Raw genomic sequence first — 13,918 nt, forward strand, 5'->3', positions numbered from 1 at the left:
GAAAAATAGTATGTTTTATAATACTATATAGAATCATGCTTAGGAATAAAAACTCCAAAGTTAGATAATCAAATCTGAATCTCAATCCTTGCACCTGATGCTTGAGTGACTCTGTTACTTAAAGTTATTAAAAACGTACGTACCTTGGTTTCTTCATCTTTTAAATGCAGATTGGTATGCTACTGAGGACATGAAGTTATTATAAAGAAAAAGTTATGTACATGAAAAAGCACTAAGAACACTTTCTGGAACACAGTAATTCATTCAACAAATGTTAGCTATTTCTATAATCAATATCATTTTAGACTCAAGAAAGTTTAACTTCTTCTGAAAACTTTTCTATTATATTCAGGTCTACTTTTCTCCTTTAGTAACAATTAACAGGGAAGGAGGCATCCAGAGAACTTTCTAAGACTTTGGGATCACTGTCCTAACCAACAGGTCTCCTTATAAACTATCTCCTTTAGCAAAATGTGTGTCTCCAGGTAGATTCTAGACGTTTGAGATTAAATGGACCACACACTACCACAGATTCCCTTCCCTTGCTTACGGTGCTCAATAAAAAGATTCAAAACTCAGTAATAGCAAAACAAAAAGAAAAAAGCCCATAGATGTTTATTGAGTTCACCTGTCTGCTGGAGGCCCTGCCAGTCTCAGCCGGGCTTTTTCATCCATTTGATGACTAGCTGGAAGTCAGGTGGTCCAGGCTCTTGTTTTCTTTTGGAGGCAGCAGGCCAGGCTGAGGGTGTGCATCTCATGGTGGTGTCAGAAGTGGGAGAAAGCAAGCAGCAACATGAGAGGTCTCTAAGGTCTGATCTCAGCAGTGCCCTGCCACTTCTGAGTTGCTCTGGTGGCCAAAGGAGGTTTTGTGATGAAGCCCAAAGTCAAGAAGTGGACATAAATTCCTCCTGTGGAAGCTAAGTGGAAGGAAGGAGTATTTCTAAACAGCAATTCAACCCACCACACCCATGCAGACATCAAGAGGACACAATATTTTTCCACTGTGCCTAAATACAGCTTTTATATCCTTAGCTGCCAAAGTAACTGCTGGGAAACCTGCTAAATAGAAGGGACAGAAGTAAAAAGCTAATTATGACTTCTGGTTTTGTAAATTTTTAATATATTTTACAGAATAAAGCTGAATCTCCAATTCTACTTGTATGCAATGTAAAACATCATACTGTAACAGTTTGAGAATACTGTATTTAGTTATTCAGTTGAGGCTGAGTCAGTTTGAAAAATAAATACATATATGCTTATCAATGAAAACTGTCATTATATTTAAACATATCAATAATTTAGTTATCAATTACCTCTATTTTGTTTCATAAAGAGAACATTTAAAATATTTAATAGTAGTTTCCTACTTTTCACTTAAAAGATATATACACTTTCATAATTGTGAAACTAAAAATACAGGAGAATATATATCAATGTTACAGTGCCAAACACCACCTATACAGCCACTTCTAGCCCACTTATTTGAAACTATATTAATAAAGACTAAAACAATATGTATTTATCATTTATTCTGCTTATTTTTAATTAAACTTTTAAAATAATTTCAAATCTTTACATTAAATGGCTTTAACATTTTGTTAAAATATTATAGTTTATGTTTCTTTGATATAACTAGTTTCAACATTAAAAGGAAGTAAAATTTACATACTTAAGAAATGTAATATTGCAAATTTATTTTTATAAAATAAATACTGCACGCACATATATAAAGTAAAATTTGATAGTTATAATTACAGATGACCCTTGAAGATGCAGGGGTTAGGGGCACTGACCTCCACAGTAGTTGAAAATCTGTGTATAATTTATATTTGGCCCTTTGCATCCATGGTTCCTTCCAATCTGAACATTCAACCATTGTGTAGTACTGTAGTAGGTACTACTGAAAAAACTCACATATAAGTAGTCCAATGCAATTCAAACTTGTGCTGTGCAAGGGTCTACTGTTTAATATAGAGCCTTTTCATGGCAAACCAATGCAAAATGCTTAAAGTGGCCACAGTAAGAATGGCTTTGGGTAGAACAGGGATCTGACTTTTATCTGTAGATGAGTATTTACAACAAGTTGTCTCTCAGGCTGAGCACTTTCTTGAAAACAAACAAACTACCTCTTACCAATGAAGGTCAATCAAACCACTGATCACACTGTGTTAACTTCCTAAAAAGGCTAACTTTAAATGGCATGTAATTAAGTGGCATACATTTAAAAAGAAAACTGTCTTTCCACAAATTTTTGCAAGCAGAAAGCAATTTCAGCAATCCTCAGGCATACTTTACCATTATTTTTAAAGGAACTTTGGAAAATAATATGAAATGGGCAGTTTTCATGAATGTATGTTTCCAGAAATGAAGATGAAAATATACCTGTAAAGTTGCCTCTGGATCTCTTAACACAGCTGATTTACCTTTCTCTCTTGAGGAATATTTCTCTTTGTTCCCTTTATCCTTAGCTATGATTTCTGTATGTTGGAAAGCCAAAAGCCTCAGGACTTTCCTGTGGCCACTGGATTGACATGTCCCTTTGCATCCATTCCTCCAATACTCACCCAGAGCCTCTGGTTCATTTCCCACAGCCTTGCTGCTGGATGTCCTTTGCCCACAATCATTGGTATATAGGAAATGAGCTTAAAACTCATTCTTAGTACCCAAATTTAAGCCATGTTTTTTGCTACTAAGCAGACACGTGTTTTTGGAGAAGTCAGTGAAGATCTCTGAACCTCAGTTTTCAGTAAAGGATGTGAGGAGATTTCTTTAAATTATTTTCAATGCTGTGAATCAGTTTGCAAATTATAAAGAAAAAAATTAAATGCCATAATGATGATGGGGATTTCAGACCCAACTTAATATTTTATCTAAAACTCACAACACTAAATGTTTATAACTGCCTAGGGTAACGGCACACTAACTGTTGCCAGGTAAGTGGTCATCTGGTATAATGTTATACCAGAGAAGAATTCACCTTGGAACAAACAGTATGCCTTTCAACTGAACAGTCCATTATTCCATTGAAATCTAAGGTAATGCAGCCAGCACTCAATAGATACACTGATATTGTTTGTGCTAGAGAAATGCCCAGTTTCCCACCATGCACCTAAAGACATGAATCTTTTCTTTAAAATCTTGATAATTTTTCCCCTTTTGCCTTTATGAGCACTTTCAAATTCTTAAAACACTCACCTGAAGACATCAACAGGAACACCTATAACCTTTTACAATGCAGCCAACCCACCTTAACAAAGAGAGTTCTAACCAATATCCACACAATGCCCATATATTTTCATCCTCGAGATTTTAAATTAAATGATTTATTTATATTTCTTAACATCCCAAGAGACAGAGAGAGAGAGAAAATGGTGAGCCCAGGAATTTAGATTCAAGTCGACATTCATTCAAACCAACACACTTCACCTAGGAGAATACATTGCAACAATTATTTCATGTCCTTTATATTCTACTATTATTTAAATATAAAATATAAACTCTCCAATTACTACAGATACTTGGGGAATGAAGGGAAAATTACCCAACATGTTAAGAAGAGATTGCACAAGGCAGATAATTCACAGACTATCTGTAACTGAAAACATTTTATGCAACCTTCATAGTTCCCACGTGGCAGGTTAAGCTCTGGCATAACCCTATCTAATGTGTTTCTATAAAGTATATGTATAGAACAAAACGCATCTCTAATGATTGAGTTCACAGAATTATAAAATATAAGGTAAAGGGAAAATCATCAGTATCTAAGATGTATATACCAGTGGAAATTTGAAAGAATGAGAACTTAAAAAGGCAGCAGTTATTAAAATTATCTGATGTACAATCAACGAGCCTTTGACTGTGTGGATCACAATAAACTGTGGAGAATTCTGAGAGAGATGGGAATACCAGACCACCTGACCTGCCTCTTGAGAAATCTGTATACAGGTCAGGAAGCAACAGTTAGAACTGGACATGGAACAACAGACTGGTTCCAAATAGGAAAAGGAGTACGTCAAGGCTGTATATTGTCACCCTGCTTATTTAACTTCTATGCAGAGTACATCATGAGAAACTCTGGACTGGAAGAAACACAAGCTGGAATCAAGATTGTCGGGAGAAATATCAATCACCTCAGATATGCAGATGACGCCACCCTTATGGCAGAAAGTAAAGAAGAACTAAAGAACCTCTTGATGAAAGTGAAAGTGGAGAGTGAAAAAGTTGGCTTAGGCTCAACATTCAGAAAACGAAGATCATGGCATCTGGTCCCATCACTTCAGGGGAAATAGATGGGGAAACAGTGTCAAGACTTTATTTTTTGGGGTTCCAAAATCACTGCAGATGGTGAGTGCAGCCATGAAATTAAAAGATACCTACTCCTTGGAAGAAAAGTTATGACCAACCTAGATAGCATATTCAAAAGCAGAGATATTACTTTGCAGACTAAGGTCCGTCTAGTCAAGGCTATGGTCTTTCCAGTAGTCATGTATGGATGGGAGAGTTGGACTATAAAGAAGGCTTAGCACTGAAGAATTGATGCTTTTGAACTGTGGTGCTGGAGAAGTCTCTTGAGAGTCCCTTGGAAAGCAAGGAGATCCAACCATTCCATCCTAAAGGAGATCAGTCCTGAGTGTTCACTGGAGGGCCTGATGTTGAAGGTGAAACTCCAATACTTTGGGCCACCTGATGCAGAGAGCTGACTCATTTGAAAGACCCTTATGCTGGGAAAGATTGAGGGTAGGAGGAGAAGGGGACGACAGAGGATGAGATGGTTGGATGGCATCACCGACACAATGGACATGGGTTTGGGTGGACTCTGGGAATTGGTGATGAACAGGGAGGGCTGTTCATGGGGTCGCAAAGAGTCAGACACGACTGAGTGACTGAATTGAACCAAACTGAACAACTACCAGTAGTTGATACACCTTTCAGAAGACTAACTTGAGATTGACCAGTATTAATTTCATGACACTTTCCAGTCTTCTTTTACAGTTATTCAGAAAAATCAGAAGCCTTTTCAATAAATGTAAGTCAAAACTATATTTCGTAAACCAAGGAAAACATACAATTTTAAAACATTAGAAAAGCAGGAGGAGAGTCTATCTCCTTAGGAATCTAAGGTGATGTGAGGCTATTGCTGAAGATACTCAGATCATAGTTCCCTGCTATCTCTTTTTTGTCAAGATATGAAAACTCAGAATGCAATTCAAATAACTCACAGAGAAAGGATTCTGTTAGAATTAACAATAATCATTAATCTTAATTATTAGTCTCATTATACAGTGATTCACTAATTAACATAGAGATAATAGTTGACATTTTCTAAACTTTCATTCCTTGGAGAATTAGCTGACTCCTCATTATTTCTATTTTACCCTTTCATGCCTTTGTGAGAAGATTCTTTATGTGAGGGCCATTACTTTCCACTTGTTTGTTCTTTTCCAATTTAGGGAATTTATATTTGGCGCGCATAAAAATGTGTTTAAGTTCACCGAAGCATCACATCCTACAAATTCTACAAGACAGCTTCAACATTCTACCATATACAATTTGGAGGAAAGCACAAAAGAAATACTTAGGGGAATGTTTCTAAGAACACAGCAGGTGGTTTCCTCCATGTTCTTTATGCTACCAGTAGTTGACCAATGAGTCCAGAACTTCTCTCTTTGATTAAGGCAGCAATAATGGTGGCGCCTCGCCTTAAACTTGCCCGTAGCTTCTGTTCCTCCTGAAAGAAAATAGAACAATATTTGTTCTAGAAATAAAAGATATCAACACATTACATTTAACAAGGAGCTACTTTTCTTTTTAAAAGAATATTTTTTAAAGAAACTTCCCCTCAACTGTGTAGAGATATAAACATTAACACTGTATAAATTTAAGCTACATAATGTGATGATGTGATATACATATGTGTGTGCATATATATATATAGCAAAATTATTACTCAAGTAAGGTTTGTTATCACATCTATCACTTGAAGGTGGGTAATAACATTTATGGGCTTTCCAGGCGGCTCAGTGGTAAAAAAAAAAATTATCTGCTAGTACAGGAGAGGAGACAGGGGTTCCATCTGTAGGTCAAGAAGATCCCCTGGAGTAGGGAATGGCAACCCACTCCAGTATTCTTGTCTGGAAAACCTTATGGACAGAGGAGCCTGGTGGGCCACAGTCCATGGGGTAGCAGAAAGTTGGACACAACTGAGGGACTGAGCATGCACACATACATTTAAGATCTACTCTCTCAGCAACCTTGAAGTATACAATACAGTACTGTTAACTATTCAGCCACAAGGCTGTCCATTAGATTCTCTGAACTTACTCATCTCCTAACTGGAAGTTCCTATCCTCTGACCAACTTCTCCCCCATTTCCTCCACTTCTCAGCCCCTAGCAGCCACCAATCATAGACTCAGCCCCTGGCAACCACCATTCACAGACTCGGCCCCTGGCAACCACCAAGCACAGATTTAACCCCTGGCAACCACAAACTCAGCCTCTAAGTGAAATCGCTCAGTCATGGCTGACTCTTTACCACCCCATGGACTGTAGACTCCCAGGCTCCTCCACCCATGGGATTTTCCAGGCAAGAATACTGGAGTGGGTTGCCATTCCCTTCTCCAGGAGACCTTCCCAATGCAGGGGTTGAACCCAGACCTCCCACATTGTAGGCAGATGCTTTACCATCTGAGCCACCAGGGAAGTCAATTACTCTAAGACATGTCTATACTAGGTCAACAAATAAACATTAATATCAGGTATTTACTAGTTTATAAAAAACAGTTGGAATAAATAAAAATTTTAAAGGCTTTTTCCCATTTTTCCCTCAGTCTCAGGAGTTAGAGATGGTCTAGATAAGTGTTCCTAAGAGCCCTGGTCTCAAGGCACAGGGAAAGAAAATCAAGTTCTAACAAAAAGGCAGCAGGTTTAAACCAAATGGTGCCCAGACAAAGCAAAGTGGCCATCAAAAATACACAGCACAGAACACAGAGTTGAAACACACCTATAGACCTGGCAGTCTTCATCAGACACTCCTTTAAATACAGGGATACAGTCTCTCAGAAAATCGCCTATAGAGACAGAACTTCAGATCCAAGTACTAACAGTAAATGAAAATATCTCAGGTCTTCAAACATTTCAAAGGGAGGAAAGGAAGCCAGCCTGAAAGGAGGAGGAGGAGGAGGGGTGAGAGGGGGGCAAAAGGGGTAGCCTTACAGACATCTCCTGGCACCTGCAGATACCCAGGCATTATGGGACTTTACCCTGGGCCTCCAGAGAAGGGAGGACTGGAACTCAGCCCTACCAGAAACCAGACCAGAACTCAGTCGCTGGCAGCCTCCAATCATAGACGCTCTGCTAGTATGAGTTTATGGAGTCACTCTGCACTGGCTTGCTGTTCTAAGGGCTCAGCACTGCTAGAAATCAGACTGTAGCCACTGGCAGGGACTTGGTGCCCCAGATAAAGGAGAAATGCTTTTATAAGCACTTTTGTTATAGAAAAAATATCTGCTGAAAGTACCAAGAAAAGCACTGACACAATTTCAAATGCTAATACTATGAAACAAAAGGTTATTTTCCCTGAATCCAATATCTGACCAACTTTGGCTCTTCACGGAAGTGTGAGCATTTCTCTAATGATGCAATTCTTTTCATCTTTTTCTTAGTGTTCTTCAACAACAAACTGTTATAAACTGTGAGAACTGGTGTGGAGGGGAAAAAAATCTTGTTTCTTAAGTAAATTATCAGGCAGATTTGTGAAATGAGTTACCTCACAAGTTGCTAAAATGTGGTTTTTGCCTTTGAAATCATATTCTTCCTTTGACATTCATATTCTATGAAATTCTGGGTTTTTTAAAAATCATTAAGGCTTCCTGAATGTATGAAGTGATGATAATATGAAAGGAAAATGAAAGTGGAAACAGAGTTAATACCTTAAGGTCCTAGGGTTATGAATTGAGCTATATCCAAATGGAGCGATCTAGTGACCAATTTCCACACTTTGGCATTATCCATAATGCCTTATCCCAACATTCATTATATTGCTAGCACCCCCTGCTTCTACCTCTTTATCTATATGTTCCACTCAAACTGCCACTGTCAGCATAATACCTTGGGCTCAAAATTACTGAAACAATCTTGTAGTCTCTCTAAAGTCTGTCCTCTTCTATCCTATTTCCTCCATAGCAATGAAAATACTGATTATAAATAATAAAAATCTGATCACATCATAATTCTGCCTAAAATCCTTTGAAGGCTATCTTTAAACTTCACGATCAATTATGAACTGGCAGGTCTTTTATCCTTCCAAGCCTCTTCTTACCATTCCCTTAAAATCACTCAGTTTCCAAGCTATGTAGAACTGTTTAAGATTGCCCATACAAGCCATTTTCCAAGCTTTCATCCCTTTGCACTAACTAATCCCTTTGTCAGAAAAGCTGTCCCACTTGCATCCTAGCCTAGCTGACCCAACTAACTCTGAGGTTCAACTCGGGTATCAGTGACTCTTAAAATCTCTTTGACTGCTGTTCAACTCAGTTTGAGTGAGGTAAATATTTACTTAATTCTAATACTCTTTCTAGCTGACCATCTATTCCACCAGACGATCAGTTTCTTTCTTTCACATTTTTAAAAGACCTTTTACTTTGTATTTGGGTATAGCCAATTAACAATGTGATAGTTTCAGGTGAACAGCAAAAGGACTCAGCCATACATATACATGTATCCATTCTCCCCAAACTCCTCTCCCTTCCAGGCTGCCACATAACAAGAGCCGTTTCTTGACACAAAGAATATTTTATCTTTGAAGATGAAAAATCTAGTTCAATGCCTTACACACTGTAGCACTCCATAAACTGTAATAAATTCAAAGCAAAGGGAGCTCTGACTCTGATGGACATATATTCACCCTTTCCGTTTGATTCATTTATTAACAATGACACGTATTTGATTACTTTGTTTACCTCTATTTACATATTTACCCAGAAGTCTGGCAACTGTGCAAAGAAGAATGCTATCTTATCGAAGCCTTCCCACTACCACCATGCCTACACTAGCCCAGGCTTAGGTTTCTCATCTTTGATGATGATAGTTAAGAGATTATCTCTGCTTCAGCTATTCTTTTCATCAGTTTCCCTGATTGTGTTCTAAGAGGTGGAGATGGGGAAGGTGAACTGGGGCTGAACAGTAGCTACTTTGCCTCTTGTGAGTGAGTTTTAATGATATTTCAATAATGGATTTCAAATTCTGTGTCAGTTTCAAGAATATCAAATCACACTAACAAATCATTTAAAAGCCAGATATGTTTGAGCTTAAAATGTGATTCACAAATAGGAGTAGATATCATTCGTGACACACCATTCATAAATATAGAAGTAAGTATTCTAAACCTGAAAAAACTAGAAAACAACTATAGACACATATTTGTCACTCTTAATGATTAATTAACTACAATGTTGCAGGGTATGATACACATCTAAGTCTCATTAAATTGAGACATACAACAGATGATGACAATTAAGATTTTCCATTCAAAAATAGACAGGAAAGGTGGTCTGCATAGTCTCTCTGAAACCAGTTTACACTTATAATGGAAGCAGCACAGCAACAAAGAAATGAAGGCAGAAAAAAGTCTGTTTAAGATTCTGTTCAGTTCAGTTCAGTCGCGCAGTCGTGTCCGACTCTTTGCGACCCCATGAATCACAGCACACCAGGCCTCCCTGTCCATCACCAACTCCCGGAATTCACTCAGACTCACATCCATCAAGTCGGTGATGCCATCCAGCATCTCATCCTCGGTCGTCCCCTTCTCCTCCTGCCCCCAATCCCTCCCACCATCAAAGTCTTTTCCAATGAGTCAACTCTTCGCATGAGGTGGCCAAAGTACTGGAGCTTCAGCTTTAGCATCAGTCCTTCCAAAGAAATCTCAGGGCTCATCTCCTTCAGAATGGACTGGTTGGATCTCCTTGCAGTCCAAGGGACTCTCAAGAGTCTTCTCCAACACCACAGTTCAAAGCATCAATTCTTCAGCACTCAGCTTTCTTCACAGTCCAACTCTCACATCCATACATGACCACTGGAAAAACCATAGCCTTGACTAGATGGACCTTAGTTGGCAAAGTAATGTCTCTGCTTTTAAATATGCTATCTAGGTTGGTCATAACTTTTCTTCCAAGGAGTTTAAGATTCTAGGGCTAGAAAAATCACATTTCTCTATTTGGAATAAATCTTCCATGCTCATTTTGATTGCTCCATAACTTACATATCTAACTAATAATGAATTTAAGTAATAATGTTCTTTTAAAGATTCGTAATTGTTTATAGGCATCATTTGCAAACATTAGAATTCAGTGAAAAGAACCTATGGTATTTCACTAAATATTTGTTTTCCCTCTCTGCCTGAGCTCAATCATTTCATCTTTGAAAAGCATGGAATTTTAAGAGCTAATTTACAGAAGATGGTGAGACAGACACATACTTAGAAAATTCTAGTAGGTACACAGATTAGATATACAAATAATTTATGGATTTCAAACTCATCTCAAAACTCCATTTCTCTATAGAACTATTGATAAGTAAAAAAAAAAATGCAAATAAATCTTTAACATGCATTTCCTGCTGAAAATAGGTTTGCAAAACAGTATTTTAACCCTTGGTGGAGACAAAAGATGTGAGGGGCATTACAGGTGGACATTTTATTATCATTCATCCATATTTACATATATGGTATTAGGCATTCATTCCTGTCTGTGTTCCAAATATTACAGGATAAAATGTGTAATGTTAAAACTACACGAGCAAGGTCACCATGAATGCTGAAAAGTCATGCTGATGATATGTATTCTTGATTTTTTTTTGAACACTTTTTTGATGTGGACCATTTTTTAAAGTCTTTATTGAATCTGTTACAATATTCCTTCTGTTTTATGTTTTGGATTTTTGGCCACTAGGTATGTGAGATCTTAGCTCCCCAAGCAGGAATCAAACTCATACTCTCCACATTGGAAGGTGAAGTCTTAACCACTGGACTCCCAGGAAAGTCCCTCTTGATATACTTTACAGAATCTTTTTGGTAAGGACTAAACCAAGTAAGACATGTAAATCACCGACATCTAACAAATATTCTATTATAACAGCTGCTAGAAATATTTTTATGGAGCCACAACAGCCTAGCTGATATCACCTACTCACTAATTCACCATATACAACCATTAAACCTGAAAAACTCTAGGTAAAAATGTTGTTTACAGATCTAAGACAGTAACCAACACATGTCCACCATCCTTGAAAGCAGAGACCATTGGCTAACATTCACCCCAGATGTCTTGTTAAGAGAATTTTTTAAAACTTATGAAGAGGAGAAATAGAGCCCAAGAGAATGACGGTCTCTCTGGATGTTAAAAACAAAGGTTACAATTTAAAATTGCCCAAGTGGCTCCTATTGGGCAAAAAATATCCTGGTAAGGGGAGAGTTGCAAAGAATTCCTAAAATTCTGCTGAAAATTCCACTTGTTTGGCCAGTTCCTACTTGGTGCTTGCATAGGAAGAGACTCCATGGGGAATAAAAGAGTCAATCCTAAAGGATATCAGCCCTGAATATTCATTGGCAAGCTGGAGGGAGGAGCAGAGATTTCAGAAGCTGCTCTGTACTTAGAAGGAGATTAGATGTGATTTAGGCTGGAACACGGAGACCTTGGTGAACACTCATGACCTTCAGCTGAGAGATCTGACTGGCCATGCCTACAGCCCAGGAATAAGGACAAAACTGAACAAGAGCTGCCCGAACAAAGCTTTAACAACCTCCAGAATAGCAAGTTGATTTCCCAATAACACAAGTGCTCACCAGAGCAAATTTTATTCTTTGCAAGAAGCTAAAATAAGCCAGAACTACTTTTATAATGTATTATAACTAACGTATGACAGGCAGTAAAATATTACTTGACAAGTAAAGAAGTAGAACACAAAGCAGCAAAAAAAAAAAAAAAAAAAAAAAGTTCAGTCGCTCATTCGTGTCCGACTCTTTGAGATCCCGTGAACTACAGCATGCCAGGCCTCCCTGTCCATCACCAACTCCTAGAGTCTACCCAAACCCGTCCATTGAGTCGGTGATGCCATCCAGCCATCTCATCCTCTGTCGTCCCCTTCTCCTCCTGCCCCCAATCTTTTCCAGCATCAGGGTCTTTTCAAATGAGTCAGCTCTTCGCATCAGGTGGCCAAAGTATTTGAACTTCAGCTTCATCATCAGTCCTTCCAATGAATATTCAGGGCTGATATCCTTTAGGATTGACTGCTTTGATCTCCTTGCTGTCCAAGTGACTCTCAAGAGACTAGACCGTAGATAACATGGCTGGGCATAAGAGAAATGAGGGGATTCAGAGTGTGGTAGGATCACAGAAGGCAGGAATGGTTCCTCAGGGAGACAGAATAAAATGATGAGAGAAAGAGGAGGAAAATATTGTAGAGTTCCAAGACGGAGAAGAAATATTTTGCGACAAGAAATGACTGATTCTTAGAGTGGCATATCAGTGTGATAAGCTAGAATTTATGTAGGTATTGTAAGAAAAGTGTGCACCCAACAAAAAATTAAGAAAAAAGTACCCAAATTAATCAGCAGTTTATTTACGATGTATAATTTTTGTTGTTCAGTTGCTAAATTGTATCTGACGCTTTTGTGACCCCCATGGACTTTTAGCCTGCCAAGCTCTTCTGTCCATTAGATTTCCCAGGCAAGAATAGATTGCCATTTCCTTCCCCAGGGCATGGATCCTCCTGAACCAGGGATTGAACTCACATTTCCTACATTGGATGCAGATTCTTTACCACTGACTCATCAGGGAACCTCTATGTGTAACATTCAGTTCAGTTTAGTCACTCAGTCGTGTCCGACTCTGCGACCCCATGAATCGCAGCACGCCAGGCCTCCCTGTCCATCACCAACTCCCGGAGTTCACTCAAACTCGCGTCCATTGAGTCAGTGATGCCATCCAGCCATCTCATCCTCTATCGTCCCCTTCTTCTCCTGGCCCCAATCCCTCCCAGCATCAGAGTCTTTTCAACATTCATTTCTAGGCTTCAGGTTTACTTTGATTTATACTCAGCAGTCAGAGAGAATAAACTGTGGACATGGCACATTAGTGTTTATATAGCACATAAAAAACAAAAGCATTAATTTTTTAATTAAACGAAAAATGGGAGGATATATAAAAAGATATGTTAAAGTCTATGGTATTTTCCAAGTAGCACTAGTAGTTAAGAGTCCACCTGCCAATGCAGGAGAATAAGAGATGCAGGCTCCATTCCTGGGTCAGGAAGATCCCCTAGAGGAGGAAATGGTAACCCACTGCAGTGTTCTTGCCTGGAGAATCCCATGGACAGAGGAGCCCGGCGGGCTATAGTCCACAGCGTCGCAACATTTCTGCTTAAATCTAAATTACTGTCATAACAGGAATTACTTCTTTTACTTTACCACTCTATTCATTTAATAACAATGTCACATTTTGGAAAAAAATATAATAACTGCAAACACTATCATCTCATAAAATAGTAATATAACTTCTAGCTGGAAAATGCAACATTCACTTTTTTTCTTGGTTAAAGCTATACTATAAACTAGAAACTGGTCATAAAGTAGCCAGGTTTCTTAGATTACTGGATGGAAAGATATCAAAATGTAAACAAGAGTTATTCTTGGATGACAGATTTATGGCTATTATTTCATCTTTATATTTTGCTTTATTTTCAAAATTTTCAGAATAAACACATTTTATTCTAGTAAGAAAAGTAAGCTTTGTAAAACTTACTTTCAAGACTATTTAAATTCAAGGAACTAAATTTGATTTGCTATATAAAAGTGACAATTCATAATATTGTCTACATTTTTACCCCCACCAAAATAATCAAAATCTGTACAAAGAAAATGTTTTT

General features: G+C 38.0%; 1 protein-coding gene across 1 annotated transcript in view; it reads right to left on the reverse strand.

Moving 5' to 3' along the window:
- Positions 1–5,019: 5,019 nt before the first annotated feature.
- CRPPA (CDP-L-ribitol pyrophosphorylase A) overlaps positions 5,020–13,918 on the reverse strand; it is a 362,731-nt gene continuing 353,832 nt past the window's right edge. The window contains exon 10 of the mRNA XM_040260600.1: positions 5,020–5,728. Coding sequence (XP_040116534.1) covers positions 5,624–5,728 — 105 coding nt within the window. The 3' untranslated portion in view covers positions 5,020–5,623. The remainder of the gene's footprint in view (positions 5,729–13,918) is intronic.

Source organism: Oryx dammah, unplaced genomic scaffold, assembly GCF_014754425.2.
Source record: "Oryx dammah isolate SB20612 unplaced genomic scaffold, SCBI_Odam_1.1 HiC_scaffold_18, whole genome shotgun sequence".
Lineage (NCBI taxonomy): Eukaryota > Metazoa > Chordata > Mammalia > Artiodactyla > Bovidae > Oryx > Oryx dammah.